General features: G+C 36.4%; 1 protein-coding gene across 1 annotated transcript in view; it reads left to right on the forward strand.

Annotated features, from left to right (window-relative positions):
• DCDC1 (doublecortin domain containing 1) overlaps positions 1-19,227 on the forward strand; it is an 84,296-nt gene that overhangs the window by 31,252 nt on the left and 33,817 nt on the right. Inside the window, exons 3-5 of the mRNA XM_005873096.2 lie at positions 3,414-3,683; positions 4,890-5,046; positions 5,524-5,686. Coding sequence (XP_005873158.1) covers positions 3,414-3,683; positions 4,890-5,046; positions 5,524-5,686 — 590 coding nt within the window. The remainder of the gene's footprint in view (positions 1-3,413; positions 3,684-4,889; positions 5,047-5,523; positions 5,687-19,227) is intronic.

Raw genomic sequence — 19,227 nt, forward strand, 5'->3', positions numbered from 1 at the left:
GCAGCTCTGTGTCACTGAGCCCCAATCCATACTGGTTTTTGCAGCCTGTAGTTCTTACTGCCCATAGGGATTTCTTTCCCCAGCTCTGGGACCCTGAGATGGGGGTCTGGAGCTGGGACCCCTTGCTCCTCCAGCAGCCTCCACATAGATGATCTCCCTTCAGATTCGACAAAGGAGATTTTTGTCGTTGTGGTTAAGGAACATAATCAGTGTTTTTTAGTTAACCAAATCGGAGATTATCCTGGATGGGCCTGACCTAATCAGATCAACCTTTAAATGACAATTCAGAGATCAGAGTCGGAAGAGTCAGAGAGGTGAGTGAGTTCCTACTGGCTTCAAAGATGATAGTCACTATGAGTTCTGTAGCAGTAAGGAACTAAAGTCTGACAAAACCTGAAAAAGCTTGGAAGAAGACCCTGAGCATCAGATGAAACTGTAGCCCTAGCTAGCACCTTGATTTCAGCATTTTGAGATCCTGAGCAAAGGGTCCAGTTAAGCATTGCCCAGACTTCTGATACATGAAAACTGTGTGGTAATGAACAGGTGCTGTTTTAAGTCACTAAGTTTGTGCTAATTCATTGCACAGCAATAGAAAACTAATATAGACAGACAGATAGGTGATTGATAGATAATTTTTAAAAGATATAGTTTTGAAGTAATGTGATTGATGTTCTTATGTCATCCTAATATATAGTGGCATTTAGTTTTCAGGCTGAAAAAGAATGCTTTTATACCAATGGTAAAAGAAATAATACAATGATGAATTGGAATATTTGAAAGAAATTGAGGTCTAGCATCTTATTTTACTTTTTGAGTTTTTATTATTGAGAGTATTAGAGATGTCCCCTTTTTCTTCCACTGCACCCCTCCACCCAGTTCCCAACCCACCCCAATCCTTCACCAACCTCTAGTGTATGTCCATGGGCAATGCATAAATGCATATAATTTTTTTGGTTAATCAATTCCTGCCCCCTTCCCCTTTCCCTCTGAGACTTGTCAGTCTGTTCCATGTTTCCATGTCACTGGTTCTATTTTATTTGTCAGTTTTTTTGTTCATTAGATTATACATATAAGTGAGATCATGTGATATTTTTCTTTCTCTGATTGGCTTATTTAGCTTAGCATAATACTCTCCAGGTCCTTCCATGCTATCTCAAAGGGTAAGAGATCCTTCTTTTTTACAGCTGCATAGTATTCCACTAATGTACTGATCAACATTCTTTCTAAATCTTAGCTGTTGTAAATAATGCTGCTGTGAATATAAGGGTGTCTAATTCTTTCTGGTTGGTGTTTCAGGATTCTTAGGATATATTCCTAGAAGTGGGATCACTGGGTCAAATGGCAGTTTCATTTTTTTGAGGAAACTCCACACTGTTTTTCATAGTGGCTGCACCAGTCTGCAAAAATGGGACTACATCAAACTATAAAGCTATTTGCACAGCAAAATAAACCAGCATCAAATTGGTTTGGCTCAGTGGATAGAGTGTCAGCCTGAAGACCGAAGAGTCCCAGGTTTGATTCTGGTCAAAGCCATGTACCTTGGTTGCAGGCTCCTCCCTGGCCCAGGCCCTGGTCAGGGCTTGTGCAGGAGGCAACCAATTGATGTGTTTCTCTCTCATCGATATTTTTCTCTATCTTTCCCTCTCTCTCCCACTCTCTATAAAAAGCAATGGATAAATATCCGTGGGTGAGGATTAAAAAAGAAAAAAGAAAAGAAAAGGGAACCCACTATATGGGTTCATATTTGCCAATGATACAATGATAAGAGGTTAATTTCCAAAATATATGTAGCACTCATACAACTCAACAAAAGGAAGACACACAATCCAATTAAAAAATGGGTGGAGGACCTGAATAGACACTTTTCCAAAGAAGACATACAAATGCCAAGAGGCCTAGCATTTTAGATGGTAGGAAATAATGAATGAGATATAGTGATTCCAGCTATCAGGTCTACCAGGGCAGACATCAGTGCACAGGAAGGAAGTATATTCCTATATACAAGGGTAGCATAGAAATCTTACCGAGGAAGACACTACTTGAAGTCTGTGTATACCGTATGAATTATTTACAGATATAATGAAAGATTTACAGTAGAGACGTAGCATAGACTTGTAGGACAAGATAATAATACTGACATAGAATGTTAAGAATAAAATCTGTGTTATAAAATTAGGTCAAATTCCAGCATGTGGTAGAAAACCTCATCACTATGTGAACACAAAGAGAGGTTATTTTTTTTTAAATGACCAATTCCTAAAATCATTGGAAATAATGATAGGAAATAATGGTAATGTTATAGGAAGAAGAAGAGGTGAGGTTTCTGAGCCAAAAATGTGGCAGTCTACTAGAGTTGTTCTTATGTGACTAGAGTATCTTAGAGAGCAATGAATGTTTTCTAGTTCTCTTTGTGCCTTTCTGGAGTACATTTACTTTCCTAACTTTCTGAGTATTCTGGTAATAAGCTGTATGACCTGAAACCCTCAGGATGTGTGACTTTCAGTGCCAAACCAGGATGAGTTAGTCACCTTAATCTCAGGTCTGCTGTGAAGCCTTTCCCAACTTTATTCCAGCCTACATAAGTTTGTCTTCAGGAGTTTAAGCAGTTTATTTAACATATATTCTCTTTTTATTAGGGTTTAGTTTGCAACTTTCTCAAGGGTAGGAACCAAATCTCTTTAACGTTTGTATTTCCTAATACTTAGCAGAGTGCTAGTGTTTAAGTAATTAATCTAAGAACTTAAAAATTTTACTTACATTATTTCAAGGATTACACAGCATTCTTCTTTAAGTATGTAAGTACATTTAATGGTTATGAACATGAGTGTTTTCTTTTTAATCCTCACCAGATGATATTCTTCCATTGATTTTTAGAGCAAGTAGAAGGCAGGGAGGGGTTGGAGAGAGACAGAGACACACAGAGAGAAGGAGAGAGAGAGAGAGAGAGAGAGAGAGAGAGAGAGAGAGAGAGATCAATGTGTTGGTTGCCTCCTGCATGCACCCTGACTGGGGGCTGGGTTTGGAACCTGCAACCCAGGTACATGCCCTTGACCAGAAATCTAACTGGAGACTTTGGTTGGCGGACCAACGCTCTAACCACTGAGCCCACTGGCCAAGGCTGAATGTGGGTTTTGTCCTAGGATCCGCTTGGGTTCAATTTCTCCCTGCCAACTAAATAATTATTTGAGCTTGGGCAAATTAATAGCCTCTCAGAGCCACAATTTCTTAAATCTGGAAAATGGGGATAAAAATAGTACCTACTTCCCAGGGATATTGTAAGGATTAAACAAAATAATGGCTAAGTGTGTAGTATGTTGTCTAGCACATAGCACAAAACCAGTTATTATGTGGTAGTTGTTAATAAGTGAATATAAATCAATTCACTGTATTCTTCCATGCATTGTTTCTTCCAGGGAGTTTATGACATCTCAGGCAAAAGCAGTTATTAAAACTACTAAAGATTATTTGCAGCCTCAGTTTGGCCCCAACAGACTGTTGCTTTCAGCAGCAATATCAGAAAGGTCAGGACTTCAAAATTGCTCCACACATCAAACAGTATCAGATCATAGGCATGGTGAAATATCATACCCGGACAGCTACAAATCAAACAGAAACAACAATTCCTGTTTTATATCAGCATCCAAGAGAAACAGACCTGTCAGTGCTCCGGAGGGTCAACCGAGGTAATCAAAGCTGTGCTCTCTTCTTTTTAACCAACTGTTGAGGCTTTTCCCTTTGAGCAGAATTCATAATGATTCAATCGGTTATTTCAGACATTAAAATGAAGCACATTTCTAGTGCTAGGGTTTTGTTTCTGTGTTGTTTTTTTCTTTGAAAGCATAGGGGTACAACGTTGTTAATTACATTTGTGGAAAACATGAAATATACTTCAACCTGGATACTATGAAACTCTAAAAAAATATTTAAAACAAAATCAGTCTAAGACCATGATAGATCTTTGCTTACCAGGTATTTGTTTAAAAATAGAAATGCATACTTTTGATATTTAACCAAAATTCCAAAATAAAACTAAATTGTAATGAACTTATTATAAAACTATTTTGTGTACTTTTACATAGTTTGTAATAATCTTTTAACCTAAGAGTTTGTGGATAGGATAAAATATTTGTAAAATCAAAATCAAATCAAGAAACTGATGCTACCATTATTTTCATATGTTTAAATAGGCGGATATATTGTGATTTTAATTTCCCTAAAGTTTTTATTTTAAAATGTTTACTTTGCCTTTTGTAGCATTAAGAATTATCAGGGTTAGTTACAGAACTCTGAAGTAAAAATTTGACATTTTAGTCAATTACATGCTTTGCTGAGAAAATAGTAAGATTGACATTGGTTTTGACTGAAGACAAAACTTAGAAATTTTCTTTTACTTCCTCCAGATAATTTGAAATGAAAGCAATTACAATTGACTTTAGATTAAAAAATGTTGTCATGATCTGCTTGAATTTGAAATCTTTTAAAATAAATCAAAGAACTTTGATAAATATGAAAACTTAAAGGAAAAATTTTTCCACTAAGTATTTTATAATATTAAGAACATATTGCTATTTTATGCTTTCTATCAGAACATAATTAATATAAAAATATCATTTTTAAAAACAAGTATTGTGATGTTTTATAAGTAAAATGATTGAAATGATTTATTCTGAAATAAACTGTCCCATGAACAGTTTTGGCAAACTTATCCTGTATTAAGTGTTTTTAAATATTTAAGTAGTTATATACAACTATAAAAAGTTTTTTTGAAGAATACTTACAGTCATTAGAGCTTATATGTATGTGTAAAAAATATCCAGGATAATATGGTTTTGAATGTTTTTACTAATTAACATGCAATGATTTTTACTTTTTTTTCCCTCTCTCTTCAGAGTTGTAGAGTTCTCTTCTTTAAAATTTCAGTCGGCCCATAATTGGCACAGAATCTCTCAAAGACATAAGCTTCAACCCAGAGTAATTAGAGTAACAGCTTACAAAAATGGATCTAGAACAGTCTTTGCCAAAGTTGCTGTACCAACCATCTCCTTGGTAACTAGTGTTCAAAAGTTTTTATTGCTTCATTTCTTCCCTTACTCTCTTTAAAATATAAAAGTGGAGAAAAATGACATTTATTCTGTCAAAATGTTCTTTTTAGTAATATGAACCTGTAAATTGCTTAGGTATACATAAAACTCACAGGCATTCCTTTCCTTTCCTTTTTCACCAACGTATAAAAAGTGAAACACATTTAGTGAAACACATGTTATATTTTGTAGAGTTATAAAAACATTTAACTGACAGGATATTTAAGGACTAAAATTAGACAATTATTAGATATTCTTAGTGCTGTAATTTATCTTTTATTTGTATATTTTCAACTGCTAGAAAATATACTGGTGGAGCTATTCAAGTTAACTCTGGCAATTGCCTCAAGTTTCTGTTTTGATTGGAAGCATGTTTTGTCTCATGGAAATGTGTAACTCTCCTTTTGTGAATCACTTTCTCTTACCTCTTGCTTTCTCCCAGTTGCTGGAGGAGTGCACAGAGAAGCTGCATCTGAACATGGCCGCACGACGAGTGTTCTTGGCAGATGGCTCTGAAGCCCTCGAACCTGAAGACATACCCCATGAAGCCGACGTTTATGTTTCAATGGGAGAGCCCTTTTTAGATCCATTCAAAAAAATTAAAGGTAAAAAAGAAAAGAAAATCCTACCCCCACGTACAGTAAATGGCTTGAGGGATGCAATTAAAAAATGATTTTCATCCTGTCTTTTTTGCATGGTTTAACAAAACTAATGTTTACGCATTTACAGCTCAGTAAGAGGATAATGTGGTTAATGAAAGAAAAATCCACTGACAGCCACGTTTATTGCCCTTCATTAGCATTGGTGCTTAATTTAATATAGATCTGAATAGACATTAGGGAGCCTGCAGGAGGTTAAATGGTGAAAATATAATAAATTAAATCAGAGATTATTGAATTTACTGTTTAGTTTCTGTGACACCCAACAGACATAATTCATTAGACTTATTCTCTTAGAAAATAGTTCAAAGTTTCAAGTATCACTTATTCATTTACACTCTTGGTCTTTTTTCAGATGGCATTAACATAATTATGAAAGTGTGGCCAGTAATGAACACATAATTCTTATATACATGTAATTTTCCTAATAAAATTTTTCATAATGTAAATGCTACAGCTTGACTTTTTTACCTTGAAATGTATATATGCTTATATACATGATAGAAATTATAATAATATAAATTATATATGAAATATAAACAGAAACACATATTTTAGAGCTATTTGTAGATAAGATCTTTTTTTAAAATGTGCATTTACATTTTCTAAACTGAAAACATTTTTCCTTCTTTAGTGGTAAAAAATACATTTTAAGAGATAAATGAAAGTACTTCTATCTAAGAATATTCTTCTAGATATTCCATATCCAAATGCCATATCCAAGTCTGTTATCAAGTCCTATATGTGGTAATCACATTTAAATGACACAGCTTTGCCATACAAATTCAGTGTATCTAACTGCTTGCTGTGCTCCCTTATGCTTTTTATATCTTATTAAAAGTTGTGGTGTTTTGTTTTTTTTCCTGCAACTGCTAAAAAGCTGATGAGCCAAAGGCAAGTCTAGGCAGTAATTGCATAAGTAGAAGAAAAGTAACTCTGGAGTTGATTACAGATGAAGTGGTAAAAATTATTTCTCTATTAATGTTATCATATAAAATAATACTAAGATTTCTGTCTCTTTCATAATGCTTGATCATCAGGAAATAATTTATTGATTCAATGGAAAGTTCGAGTTAATTTGGTCCTTGTAAAGAAACTTGTTGCTACAATACTCAGTAAAAATTACCCATACAATAGTGGAGACCCATATCATTTTCTAATTTTGTTTTAACTTTAAATATAGCTGCCTTTATTTTGTATTCATTAATCATCTGCTTGCATATAAGCATGAGTCTTTGTAGGTAAACGTTTCTGAGTTTTTTATATTCAGGTATTTATATAATTAGTACTTTCTTAAGATCCTTGATTGTTTTTATTAATAAGAAATATTTGCCTTTCTTATAATAATGGAAGAGATATATAAAAAATTACATCTAAGCTTCTTAGAAAATTTCCTGGACATGTATGCTTAAAATACTAATGTTACACACATGACTAAGCTTGGTGGATGATTTTTAAATGTACAAACTAATTTCCCCCTACTTTTTGTTTTCTCTTTTATCCTTTTTAAAGCCAAGTCCCGAACAAAAACTTCTTTGCTTTGTCTGCATATCTTTGGCTGTGTTTCACTGTGACATGCACTGCTGTTCTTTTAGCACCAAAATGTTGGCACACACTCCTGAAAATTTCACACCATCTCTTGCTGGATCAGCAAGCTTAACCCACCAAAATCTGGTGTTGTGCAATGGTTTTTGACTGATAATCAATCTTTATGCTGCTCGACAGTTGTTGCTGGGACACGGAGTAGAGCAGGTGGCAGATGTGCCTTGTCTTTTGAGAAAAGAAATGGTAGGTGAGCTTGGACACAGACTAGCATATCACATGTCCATTAAAAAGACTTAGGATAAGTAGAATGGGGAAAAAAACACTCATCTAAGTTCATAGATAAGCCTAAAGATCAGCATTTGATTTATTTCAGAAGATTAAGAATATAAATGTAAATAAATATTATACATATGTGTGTATATATGTATGATAATGTATATGTATAACTTGATTTAGATAACTTGAGAGGGGTGTGAGGAAATTTCATATGTATGGATATATGTCATACATATGTATACATATTTCATGTCACATACACTTTCTCAAATCAAGTTAAAATTACCTTTCTCGCATGTGTCTTATAGATAAATCAATAATTTGCCAACTTGTTGTCCTGAATGTACCATAAAAAAATAAAACATTCATGAATAGTTTTGAAGGTAGTAGATGAATTTAGGGTAAGAGGGCATTCTCAGACGTTGGAAAAGCAAACATTCTAAAGGTAAACCGGGGTACAACAGTTAGCAGAATTGGGTATTACTCTTTTATCTTTCTAAATGAGCATGAATAATTTATATACAGTTAACCAACAGACATTAGAGTCAGCAACTGGTTATTATTATTTCAATATACTGATTTTCAATCATTCAGCCAACTTTCATTGATAGCATACTATGTACCAGGTACTAGGATAGATCAGAGACAGGTGGGAAGAAGAGTTCATAGTCTGATTTCTTTTTTATGATTATTCTTTCATCTCCAATTTTGAATTCAGTTTAATCTAAGTTTAATATTTATTAAGTATCTACTATCTGTAGAGTCCTGGCATAGGGATAGAAGCCCTGGTCTTAAAGGACCGTAAACTGGGTAAATAAGTTATAAATCCTTTAAACTGAGAGCACTATTCAACAAAGTGATAGGGAAAGGAAAATTTACTTAATTTCTGGCACAGGAAGGCCAAATAAGCCTATGTATATTTTGGCAATTATATTTCCATACTTCATTTTTTTTTATTTGGAAAAGCAATGTAGATAATAAAAAAATGCCTTCCTTTGACCTATTTCCAGATTTGCTAAGGTAGAAAAATATGTACAGAACATCTCTGTTTTTTGTTGTTGTTGTTGTTGTTGTTGTTTGCCTAGATGTAATATTTAATTAACTTATTTAGAGAACATCTCTGATTTTTTAACTACTTTACTACCTCTTTTGAGTATCACTGTTGACAACCAGTGGCACTGGATTTAATAGAAAGCTAGAGAGCTATTCATCACATACCTCAAAACACAAAGCTTGTATATAGAGGTCAGGCCAAGGTCAAAACTGACAGGAAGGATTCCCTATTGCATGCAATATTAGAATAATTCTTGCATTTTGAAGTTGAATACTTAAGCAGAAAGATTAGTTATGTATGGGGTAAAATAGAAATATTTTATAAAGAAAGTTGATGTTAATCAACTGTCTTGTTAGGTCTTACAATTCTGGCACTTGGAGAGTCTAAAATTGATTAATGATTCTGCTAGAATTGTGAAGATGTAGTTAATGAATTGTTTGAAAAGACACTTAAAAGTTTTCAGATTTATGGACATGCAGTTTAGGTATTATGTTCTTGAATCTTCTGCTTAATGGGGCACAGTGAAAATTCTTGCATCAGATTCATGGGGTTTATAAGAGTTCAGCTGCTTTATAACTGCTTGGCAGTGCAAACCTAGCATAAAAAACGCTTCATGCCCTGAAGCTGCTTAAATATCTTAATGAAGATGAGGGGGAAAAACACTGCTTGGACCTAATCCATTAGGTCTAACTTCCAATGTATAGAGCTCTGATTGTTTAGAAATTATTTTTTTTAAGTTTTATATTTTCATTCTGTTTTTTAAAAATTTATTTTATTGTTTAAAGTATTACAAATAGTAGTACATATGTCTCCTTTTTTCCCAATTTCATTCTCTCTTATCTGTTCTATCCTACCATTTGGCTTTAGAGTTATCACTTACAGTGATTCATTTAAGTCCTGAGTTTTGTTAACCAGAAGTGTAACTGAGTATTATGAATAACATTTTACATCTTTTACATACTCTATTATGAAGATGTAGTCTCAGGAAAAAAATCCATGAAAAGAGTTCAAGATATTACACCTAAGATCTAAATTTAAACTGAGAGATTTTTTGTTGTCATGTGATCTACAAAGTGAAATAATTTGCTTTGACAGCTTGTGATTGACAAGAATATGTGTGAGCACATTTAAAACAGGCCATCTTTTCATGTAGAAGTAAATGTCAGTGAAATGATGGATTCTCATCATTTTAATTATTGATGATTTGGAAATAGTTCAATTCCATGACACACAGGACACATTATAAATAGCAGCATAACACTTTTTCTCGTATCTGCGACAATAATGAAATGTTCTGTCATATTTTGTTTTTCAAAAAAATGCATTAGTTTAATGAACCTGGATTCACACGTTATACTCTCTTCTATTCTGTCTTCTGGATTTGTTGATTTTTAAGTGGTTGTGTTAAAAGCACAAGTTTCACCCTAGCTGGTTTGGCTCAGTGGATAGAGCATCAGCCTGCGGACCGAAGGGTCCCAGGTTCAATTCCAGTCAAGGGCACGTACCTTGGTTGCAGGCTCCTCCCTAGCCCCGGGCCCTAGTCAGGGCATGTGCAGGAGGCAACCAATCAATGTGTTTCTCTCACATCAGTATTTCTGTCTGCTTTACCTCTCTCTAAAAATCAATAGAAAAATAACCCTGGGTGAGGATTAAAAAGAAAAAGCACAAGTTTCAAGGAGTGCCCATTATCCACATCACATCGCCGAGTGCTATTCTTGCTACTGGTCTCAAGACAATGCCACAGTGCTGCTGACACCCATGGCTGCTTTAGTCCTGTGAAAGCTGGTGCTGGCCTTCCTGGTGCTCACCTGTAAAGTGACTACTGCTTAATTTGAGCAGACACAGCAGGAGGTAGAGTGGGCCTTCCCAAATTCTCTGTTTTCATGTTGTTTGAATAACATATGGATTAGGTGAGGTTATTTGTCAGTCCATTTTATCTCCCACTTAACTGCATATACTCCAAGGCAGGAAAGTGACATTATACTATAGAGAAAACACTTCCTTCTGAGGTAGCACATGCTTCCATTATTTCTACAAATGAGGGTTAAAGTATAGGTGTATATTTTTTTATTTCATGATTTCAAGTTTTAAATCTGTAAATAAGTATGTAGAGTATCCTTATTATACTTTAGATCTAAAGTATCTAAAGATAATGGCAAAAAAAATGTCTTTAGATAACAGGAAAGTCTAGAACATTCATGAGGTAGCATCTCCTTATATTGTCAAAATATAAAATCATTGAGAAATATCGAAATTTTTTACATATTCATCTGATTATGGGCTGCTACCCTGGACCTTACTGGGAGTATTACATAATATATGATATTTGCACCATTAGGATATATGCACCACATGAACTTTTTTTAAATCCAAAAATTTCTATTCATAGAACCACGCATCTGATTTAGGATTTGGGGTAAGGTCTTTCTGTCACGCTGTAAAGAAACCTGATAAATTTTAATTCTCACTACGATATTAACTCAGAAGGATTATAAGTGTTGTCTTTATTACCTTGAATTGTTTGCTGCATGGGTAAGAGTGGACAGAGAGAATATCTCCCTGTCTAGAGCTGAAAGATCGTGTGGGAGATAAAAAAAAATTATGCTTCCATGTCCAAGGAGGCAGAAGAATAGTTAGAAAGAGATCATTTATTTATTCAATCATTTTCTCAACAAACATTTATTGAGTTCCTACAATGTGCCTGATGTTGCACCAAACCTAAGGATATGGTTTGAACACAACAAATGTCTCTTAGAGCTTAGCTTCTAGTGAGGTGAAAGGAGCAAGCAGTAGACATTATAAGTATATAAAGAACTATGTAAGGTATTTACTGATAGTGGTAAGTGTTATAAAGGAATTAAAAAGGGTGCTATCATGAGAACAAGCAATGTCATAGAAACAAGGAGGCATTTTAAAAAATGAAGCAGGCATTTGCAGTTACCTTTAAGTAAAATCTTTTACACCATTGTCTGTCTACCTTGCTTGTTACTTTACCTGGGAATTCATTTATATATTTTACAGTTACTGTTTCAGAGGGTTTTGCCTTTCCAACTATGTTTTTGATGTTTTCAAACATCTTTTAGGAGAGACATGAGAAATGCATTATTATTTAGTGCAAAGAGCACTAGACTTGAAGATCTCACAAGATTCTAGTATCTGTTATGCGACCCTAGACAGGTTGGTCTGTGCTTCAATGGCCTTACCTGTAAAACAGAGATAATTAAAGGATTATTGGATATTGTCTTGTTTTTCTAAAAAATATATAAATTATTTGAAAATGAATTGTCTATAAATCCCTTGTCTAAAGAGAATACAGACAATAGCATTTTAGAAGCATATTAAGATCCCAAGGCCATTAATCAGAATTTTGTGTTCACTCTGACCTTCCCAGAATAGCTGGCAGGTTCAGGAAAAACAACAATGAACAGCATTTGTCTCTACTTTCTTCATCACTGCCAAGGAAGCAAACTACAGTGAGAAGCTGGGCAATTCATGTAACATCTTTAAGCCTTAGTTTCCTCATCCAAAGATTGAGCCTAATACTATACACCTCATTGCGTTACGAGGAGTAAATAAGACGATTATGTAGAAACCTACCATGTATAAGAGGTGTCTGCAACCATTGTATTTCCACCAGCTTTTCATACATGTTGTCACAAGTACCTGTTGTTACTACCAAAGGTATTTGGTTCATCTGAGATTTTAAAAATGCATACACCTCAATTGAAATGTCTGCCAAACACTTGTGTGTACAGCATATTATGAAAATCTGAATCACAGAGCCTTTGAACTCTCACTGTATTGTGGTTTTTGCCTTGATAATTTTTTCTGGGGTGTAAGTCAGAATCAAGTCTTTTTATAAAAGGAGCCCCAAATGCCCTTTCTCTGCTCTATTCCAAGAGTTATTTTTTAAAAATCCTCACCCGAGGATATGTTCATTGATTTAAGAGAGAGGGGGTGGAGAGAGAGAGACATCAATGTGAGAGAGGAACATCCATCCTATGTTTCCTGTATGTGCCACGACCAGGATTGAACTGACAGCCTTTGTGGCGTACGGGATAACACTCCAACCAACAGAGCCACCCAGCCAAGGCTCCAAGAGTTATATTTTTAAAAATGTTTATGGCCCAAGGCTAGCCTTAACTTTTAGCTGCCATAACTTATTTTAAGAAAGTTCATAGAAAAGTTCAGCAGAAGATTGACAACATTTTGATTGACACAATAGATGGAACGTTTGTAATTTTAATCAAATTTAAATTGAAGACATACTTCAAATGATATGTTAGACTAGTGTTACTGGGTTAAAATCTAATAACAACCACTGTCATTATTACTTAAATATAGCCATCATGCCTATAGCAATAAATGATGACACTTAAGAACGTGCAGAAACAAAGAACACAAGTATGTAGAGAAAAGGGAGTGACTAGAAACTCAGTTGAACACAGGAATGTGACCTGGATTTAATCTATTTACCAAACATAGAAGCAATTGTACTTTGAGCAGATGATATAATTGAATATAGCAGTATGTTTTCTTACTGTCAGAGCATTTATCTTTTATAAGTTCATCTTGCACCCATGAAATGACGGGCTTGTTCATATTTAACGTCATTATACCTACTTGGCAGTCAGCATGAATGTGTTTTCAAGTGCTTATCAAACTACCAGAGAATGCATTTTAAAAAATAGGATTTTTAAGAAGCTTGTAGGTTTGGAGCTGCAAGTTTGCTGCTGTTTTGTGTGTCAGAGGAGGCAATATATTCTTTCTCTTTTTTTGCTTGATACATGCAAAATAGACACTTACAAATCAAGGAGCACCAGATTTATTTAATTTTATGAGAGGCATTGTTTTTTTTTTTTTTTTAGGTAGACTAAGGAAATGTAATGGCATTTTAATAGACCTTCTAACACAGAAGCAAGCTGAAAGGTACTTTATCTTTTCCATGATTTGGTTGTAAACAAAATCATGAAAATAAACTGGGATGTGGATTTTTCATAATAAAATATAAATTATGGTTGGAGCCTGGCAGTCTCTGTGTGCTGTAGGAGAGTAAGCATGTGAACAGACAAGGGGGCTTGCCAGTCCCTGAGCAGCTGGGATGTGACCGGGATGGGATGTTATCGGAAATGCATGGATGGTCTTTCTCTGTTGCTAGTGGGAGTGGGGTCCTTAGGCTATCTCAAGAAAAAGAATTTTCTGAGACTCCCATGAGAGGACGAGTCATTTTTATTTGCATGGAATTACATCCCTAGGTTTGTAAAGTCCCATTTCTCTTAAACCAGTCCTCAACGAGGTGCAGCTGGGGATTCCGGAGAGCTAGAAGCAAATCCAGTGTCCAGAGTTTCTGTTCCATGGTGAAGATGGGTCTGGTTTGGTATTAGGCTAGTTGCAGTCCACCAGTCCATTATGTGTGGTCCACATGGCCATGAGCCATGTAGGCGAATGCAAAAGAGCAGAAGTGTGAGAGTTCCACAGGTCAGGAGTCAAACGCCAACAAGAGAGAGAACTCCTGTGTTTAGGAGATTAAATATCTTAAATCTGCCCAGCCAGTGCGGTTCCACTGTTGAGCTTCGACCTATGAGCCAGGAGGTCACTGGATTGATTCCTTGTTGTGGCTTCGATCCCCAGTAGAGGGTGTGTAGGAGGCAGCCCATTGATGCTGATGTTTTTCTCTCATCCATGTTTCTTTCTCTCTCTTTCTAAAAAACATTAAAGCATAATTTTAAAAAAATATCTTAAATTTTCCTGTGCTTGCAGTGGTCACACCTATTCTGGCCAATGACCTGTTCCCAGATGTGACTGACAAATAAGTACCTTCCCTAGACTTTACTGGGCATGCTTCTTGGCAAAGCAGCACAAATGAATGTCTATAAATTTGGCTTTCCTATTGCTCCTTTCCAGTTATTTATAACTAGGTTAAATTACAATGGTATCAGGAAAATACTTTCCAAGGTTTTGTTAAGCCTTAGAACTTCACTGGACTGTAGCCCCCAACCCCATCCTTACCCAATAGGCTCTTAACTTTCTAGAGCAGCGGTTCTCAACCTGTGGGTCACGACCCCTTTGGGGGTCGAACGACCCTTTCACAGGGTTCGTCTAAGACCATCGGAAAACGCACATATAATTACATATTGTTTTGTGATTAATCACTGTGCTTTAATTATGTTTAATTTGTAACAATGAAATTGGGGGTCACCACAACATGAGGAACTGTATTAAAGGGCCGCGGCATTAGGAAGGTTGAGAACCACTGTTCTAGAGAGAAATGCTTGAGAGAGGGAAACTGGGATAGATCTGGTCCTTATTGTTTTGGAACCCATTAGGTGTGGCTGGCAAATTTAAAGGAGGGGATGAGGTGATAAGGCGAGACTAGGACCCCTTCGTTGGCAGTTGGGTCCTAGGATAGAGCCTTTGCTTAGAGTACTGTCAATGAGGTAGAAATTCAAGAATTCTCCAAAGGGGAACAAACTCCAAGCCTCCTATTGTTGAGATTCATGCACTGGTAGGAATTGTATTTGGTCCTACTGTCTGTGGAAGCTCCCACTACTAAGGATAAGCACCCATTGCATTCTCAGTGTCCCATTTTGTAATCAGATTTGTAATTGCTGGTGAAATAAATGTCTCTTGTTTCCTCTAGACCAAGTTTGCTTAGGAAAGAAACCATAGCTGCCTTATTCATGATCACTTTCCAGTGTAGGGCCTGGCAGTTCATAGACGCTCAACAAATTTTGTTCAATGGATGAATGAAGAACCAAATGAAACCGTACCGTGGTGAACCATCCATATCCCAAGGAGTTGGTGAGAGGGGAGGGGATAGACCTCATTAGAGCAGCGTGCTGGCCTGTAAACAGTGAGTGGACTTTTAGGAGTATATTAAATATCCCCTACCCCAAATTCATATGTAGATTTGTGAATGTTTCCCTTTGGCAGGGGGCCAGAGTAAGCCAGCCCAAGAATAATTACATTGCCGAGAGGCTAATGGTTATGCTAATGCTTGTCTGAGACCAGACAATGGTCAGAAGTGGAGTGCTGGTATAAATGACTCTCCCAGGAACCTATAGATCTGAGATTTTTAGCCTTCCCACATCCTCTCAGGAACGTCCTTTCTTGCCCATTCTCTCCCCTCAATCTTTGCATACAGTAGATGCTTATTAACTATTATTGAAAGCGAGGGTGGGCCTTAACAAAGGAGATCCTGTAACCTTTGGGAAGGCTCAGGGCACTGCTCACTGCTGTGCACAGCTGAGGGAGTGTGGAGCTAATTCCACCATGGGGCATTGGTGGGGAGGCTGTTTTCTAATTCTTAGGAAAGTACCAGATAGTTTCAGTCCTGGGAGGGATGCCAGGGTTTCAAGACTTGAAAGTTAAGGAAAAACGGAGGTGTAGAAAGCATTTGTCAGCTATGGCTAGGATGCTTTCCTAAAAGATCAAAGTGCATTTAGATGACACTGTTTCTTTTTTAATATTCATCCTGCCTCCCTACCCCACATGCCCCATAGTCCCCACATTTGATTACTTTATCTTCCACCCTCTCCCAGCCTCTGAGATTACTCCTCTTCCTCACTGGGACTAAAATCTACTCAGGTCTTTGCTGAGCATCCTCAGGCTCTCAGTGTTGGCATGGAAGTATCAGATTCTGTTTTTCTCCTTGTCTTTGGAGGTAATCATGCTTACCTCTGTTGTTTGCCCTCAACCACATTTCTTCATATGAAGATGAAGTCCTTAGAGCTGTGATGTGCACAAGAGTCACCTGGTGTCCTGGTTCTTCAGCAGGCCGAGACATGCTGCTGTAGTAGACCTGTCCTTTTCCTCATTTTTCCCAATAGTTTTGTTTCATAGGGAAATGGATTTTGCCGTAACATAAGGAAGATTTTTCCAATAGCCTCACCTGTCCAAAAGATGTAATGGCCTGCTTACAGAGGTGTGGGACTTCCCAGTATTGTGCACATGGCTCTGATCTGGCTACTTCCCACCTTCCTTGCTCCATGGCCACTGTGAGGAAGGGGGAAATTTTCACTTTCCCTCTGGTTCTTTATGGCTGGCTGAATAATTAAATCAACAGGAGGCAGCTTAATAAGAGAAAATAAAATTTAATATTGTGTACACGGGAACCCCATATATTTAAGAGAGTCAGAGACCCCACATACATAAGAGGTTCTGAGATATAAAGGGGGATTGAGGTATATATACTACTAAGACATCCTGAACTAGGGATGAGGTACTGTACTGTGGGGGCTTCAAAGGGTCTTTGCATGATAATAACAGACATTTAGTAAATAGAAGGTTGCCCTGCTCTATAGATATGTCAAATGAAGTTATCTCTGATAATCTCTTATTATGAGCAAAGCCTTTTATTCAAATTCTTTTAAATAGTTAAGGGTGGGCACACAGAAGTTTCTTCTGAGCCTGAAGCTAAAATTGCCTTTAGCTCAAAGTAATCTGCATACCACTGAGGCACATCTTGGGGTGGTTCATTTTCCCCCACACCACTCTGTGCTGTCTCCCCTCAATGTTCCATCATACTTCACCTACCTAGTATCCTCTGCCTGGAGTATGCTGTCTCTGTCTTGCCCACTCCATTAATCCTTCAAGTCCTACCTCATGTTCTTCCTCTGGAGAACTTTTTTTGACCACCTCAAGCTGTGGCAGGTGCCCCTACTCCATGCTCCCCCAATACCTGGGCACTCCTCTGACTTAGCACATGCCACATTGTGTGTTCTTTTCCCTTTATTGACCACCTCAAGTTGTGGCAGGTGCCCCCACTCCATGCTCCCCCAATACCCTGGGCACTCTGACTTAGCACATGCCACATTGTGTGTTCTTTTCCTTTTCTGTCTTTCCAAACCAGCCAAGAGCTCTCTGTGCAGTGTATCTAGCAGGGAATATGTGGCAGGCACTCAGAACTTACTTGTTGAATGAATAAACAGTAAATGAAATGGGTGGTTAGAGTTAATAATTTTTAAGGTCTTTTTCAGCCCCAGGTTTCTATAATTCTGAAGCCAATGTGTAGTAATGCACTAAGCCTATGGCTTTTTTGCTTCTTTCTACTCTGAGCTGTCCTCCATGATACCTGGTTTATGAGTAAATTCAATGAGGTACATGGTAATGAAAAGGCTAATTAATCATGAATAAAAAAATGTAATCTTTTCCCAAAATACAGAGAAACCACAAGTCAAGTTAATGACTGGAGACATTTTTGGTTGTCCCAACTGGGAAAATGCTACTGGCACCTAGAGGGTAGAGGCCAGGGTTGCTGTTAAACATTCCACAATGTCCATGACATTTCCACAACAAAGAACAAAGGAATGTCAATACTTGCCAAGGTTGAGAAACCCTGTTCTACTGCCTCAGACTATTCTGACTGACCACAGACACAAAGATTTATAAACAGTCACAGCAGTTTTCATAAGGACTTTTGGAGCAACATAAGGGCACTAAGGGCAGCTGCTTCTTAGATGTTGCTAAGGTAGGACTATGGTGGAAGGTGGGAAAATATTAAGAAGCATGGGGTATCCAATCATTTTAAGTTAGAGAATTTTTTTGTTACTTTTTAGGCACATGAGGTATTGTATAGTATCATGGTTAAGAAAACTGGCACTGGAATTATTCAGCCTGGGTCTTATCTCTGATCCAACTAGTGGATGTTGGATAGAGATGTAATTGCTTCATTTTTCCAGGTCTCATTTTCCTTGTCAATAAAATGGAAGTGATAATGTGACAAAATTCCTAAGGTTGTGAGGATAAAATGGGTTAGTAAATAGAAAGTATTTAACACACTGCTTTCTCTATGCTAAGTTCTTGATGAAAATCATGAGGATAATCATGTCACCAATATTACTGTGAACCATATTTATACATAAGTATTTTATGTGTACAAATTTCTTTTTTCCACACAACAAATAAGGGAATTACTAATATTGTTCCCGTTTCTAAGATCAGAGGCAAATGAAATTGAATTAATTTTCTAAGGTGACAGAGCTTTTAAAAGGCAAAGTTAAGATTCAGATCCAGAGAATTTGGCTTCAGAGCCCATGTTCTTAATGACTAGGCAATGCTGCCTATCTAGTATATTAATTAATGCATTTTAGTCATCATTGGTATTTTGTACACATTTCTTTCTTCCACACAACAAATAAGGGAATTACTAATAAGATCAGAGGCAAATGAAATTGACTTAATTTTCTAAGGTGACAGAGCTTTTAAAAGGCAAAGTTAAGATTCAGATCCAGAGAATTTGGCTTCAGAGCCCATGTTCTTAATGACTAGGCAATGCTGCCTATCTAGTATATTAATTAATACATTTTAGTCATCATTGGTATTATTTTATTAGGCTGCTTTACAGGTTGGTTTTAAAATCTTCATTCATATGAGAAGTTTTATATGTTTTCAACGGTGTTTCCATGTTGGTCAATATCAACAAAGATCTGGAAAGTAGGAGTACCTTTAAAAAACTACATATAATTTGCTATAAATATTTTCAAATTTGTTTTAAAATTTACTTTATTGTGTGGTTTATTAGATCCATTTAGAGTTCTTTCAGAAAACCTGTTTGGAGCTTTAGAAATGGATTTATTTTTATTTAAGACTGCATATTTTTTAAGTGAGTTAA

The sequence above is a fragment of the Myotis brandtii genome, unplaced genomic scaffold (assembly GCF_000412655.1).
Source record: "Myotis brandtii unplaced genomic scaffold, ASM41265v1 scaffold399, whole genome shotgun sequence".
NCBI lineage: Eukaryota > Metazoa > Chordata > Mammalia > Chiroptera > Vespertilionidae > Myotis > Myotis brandtii.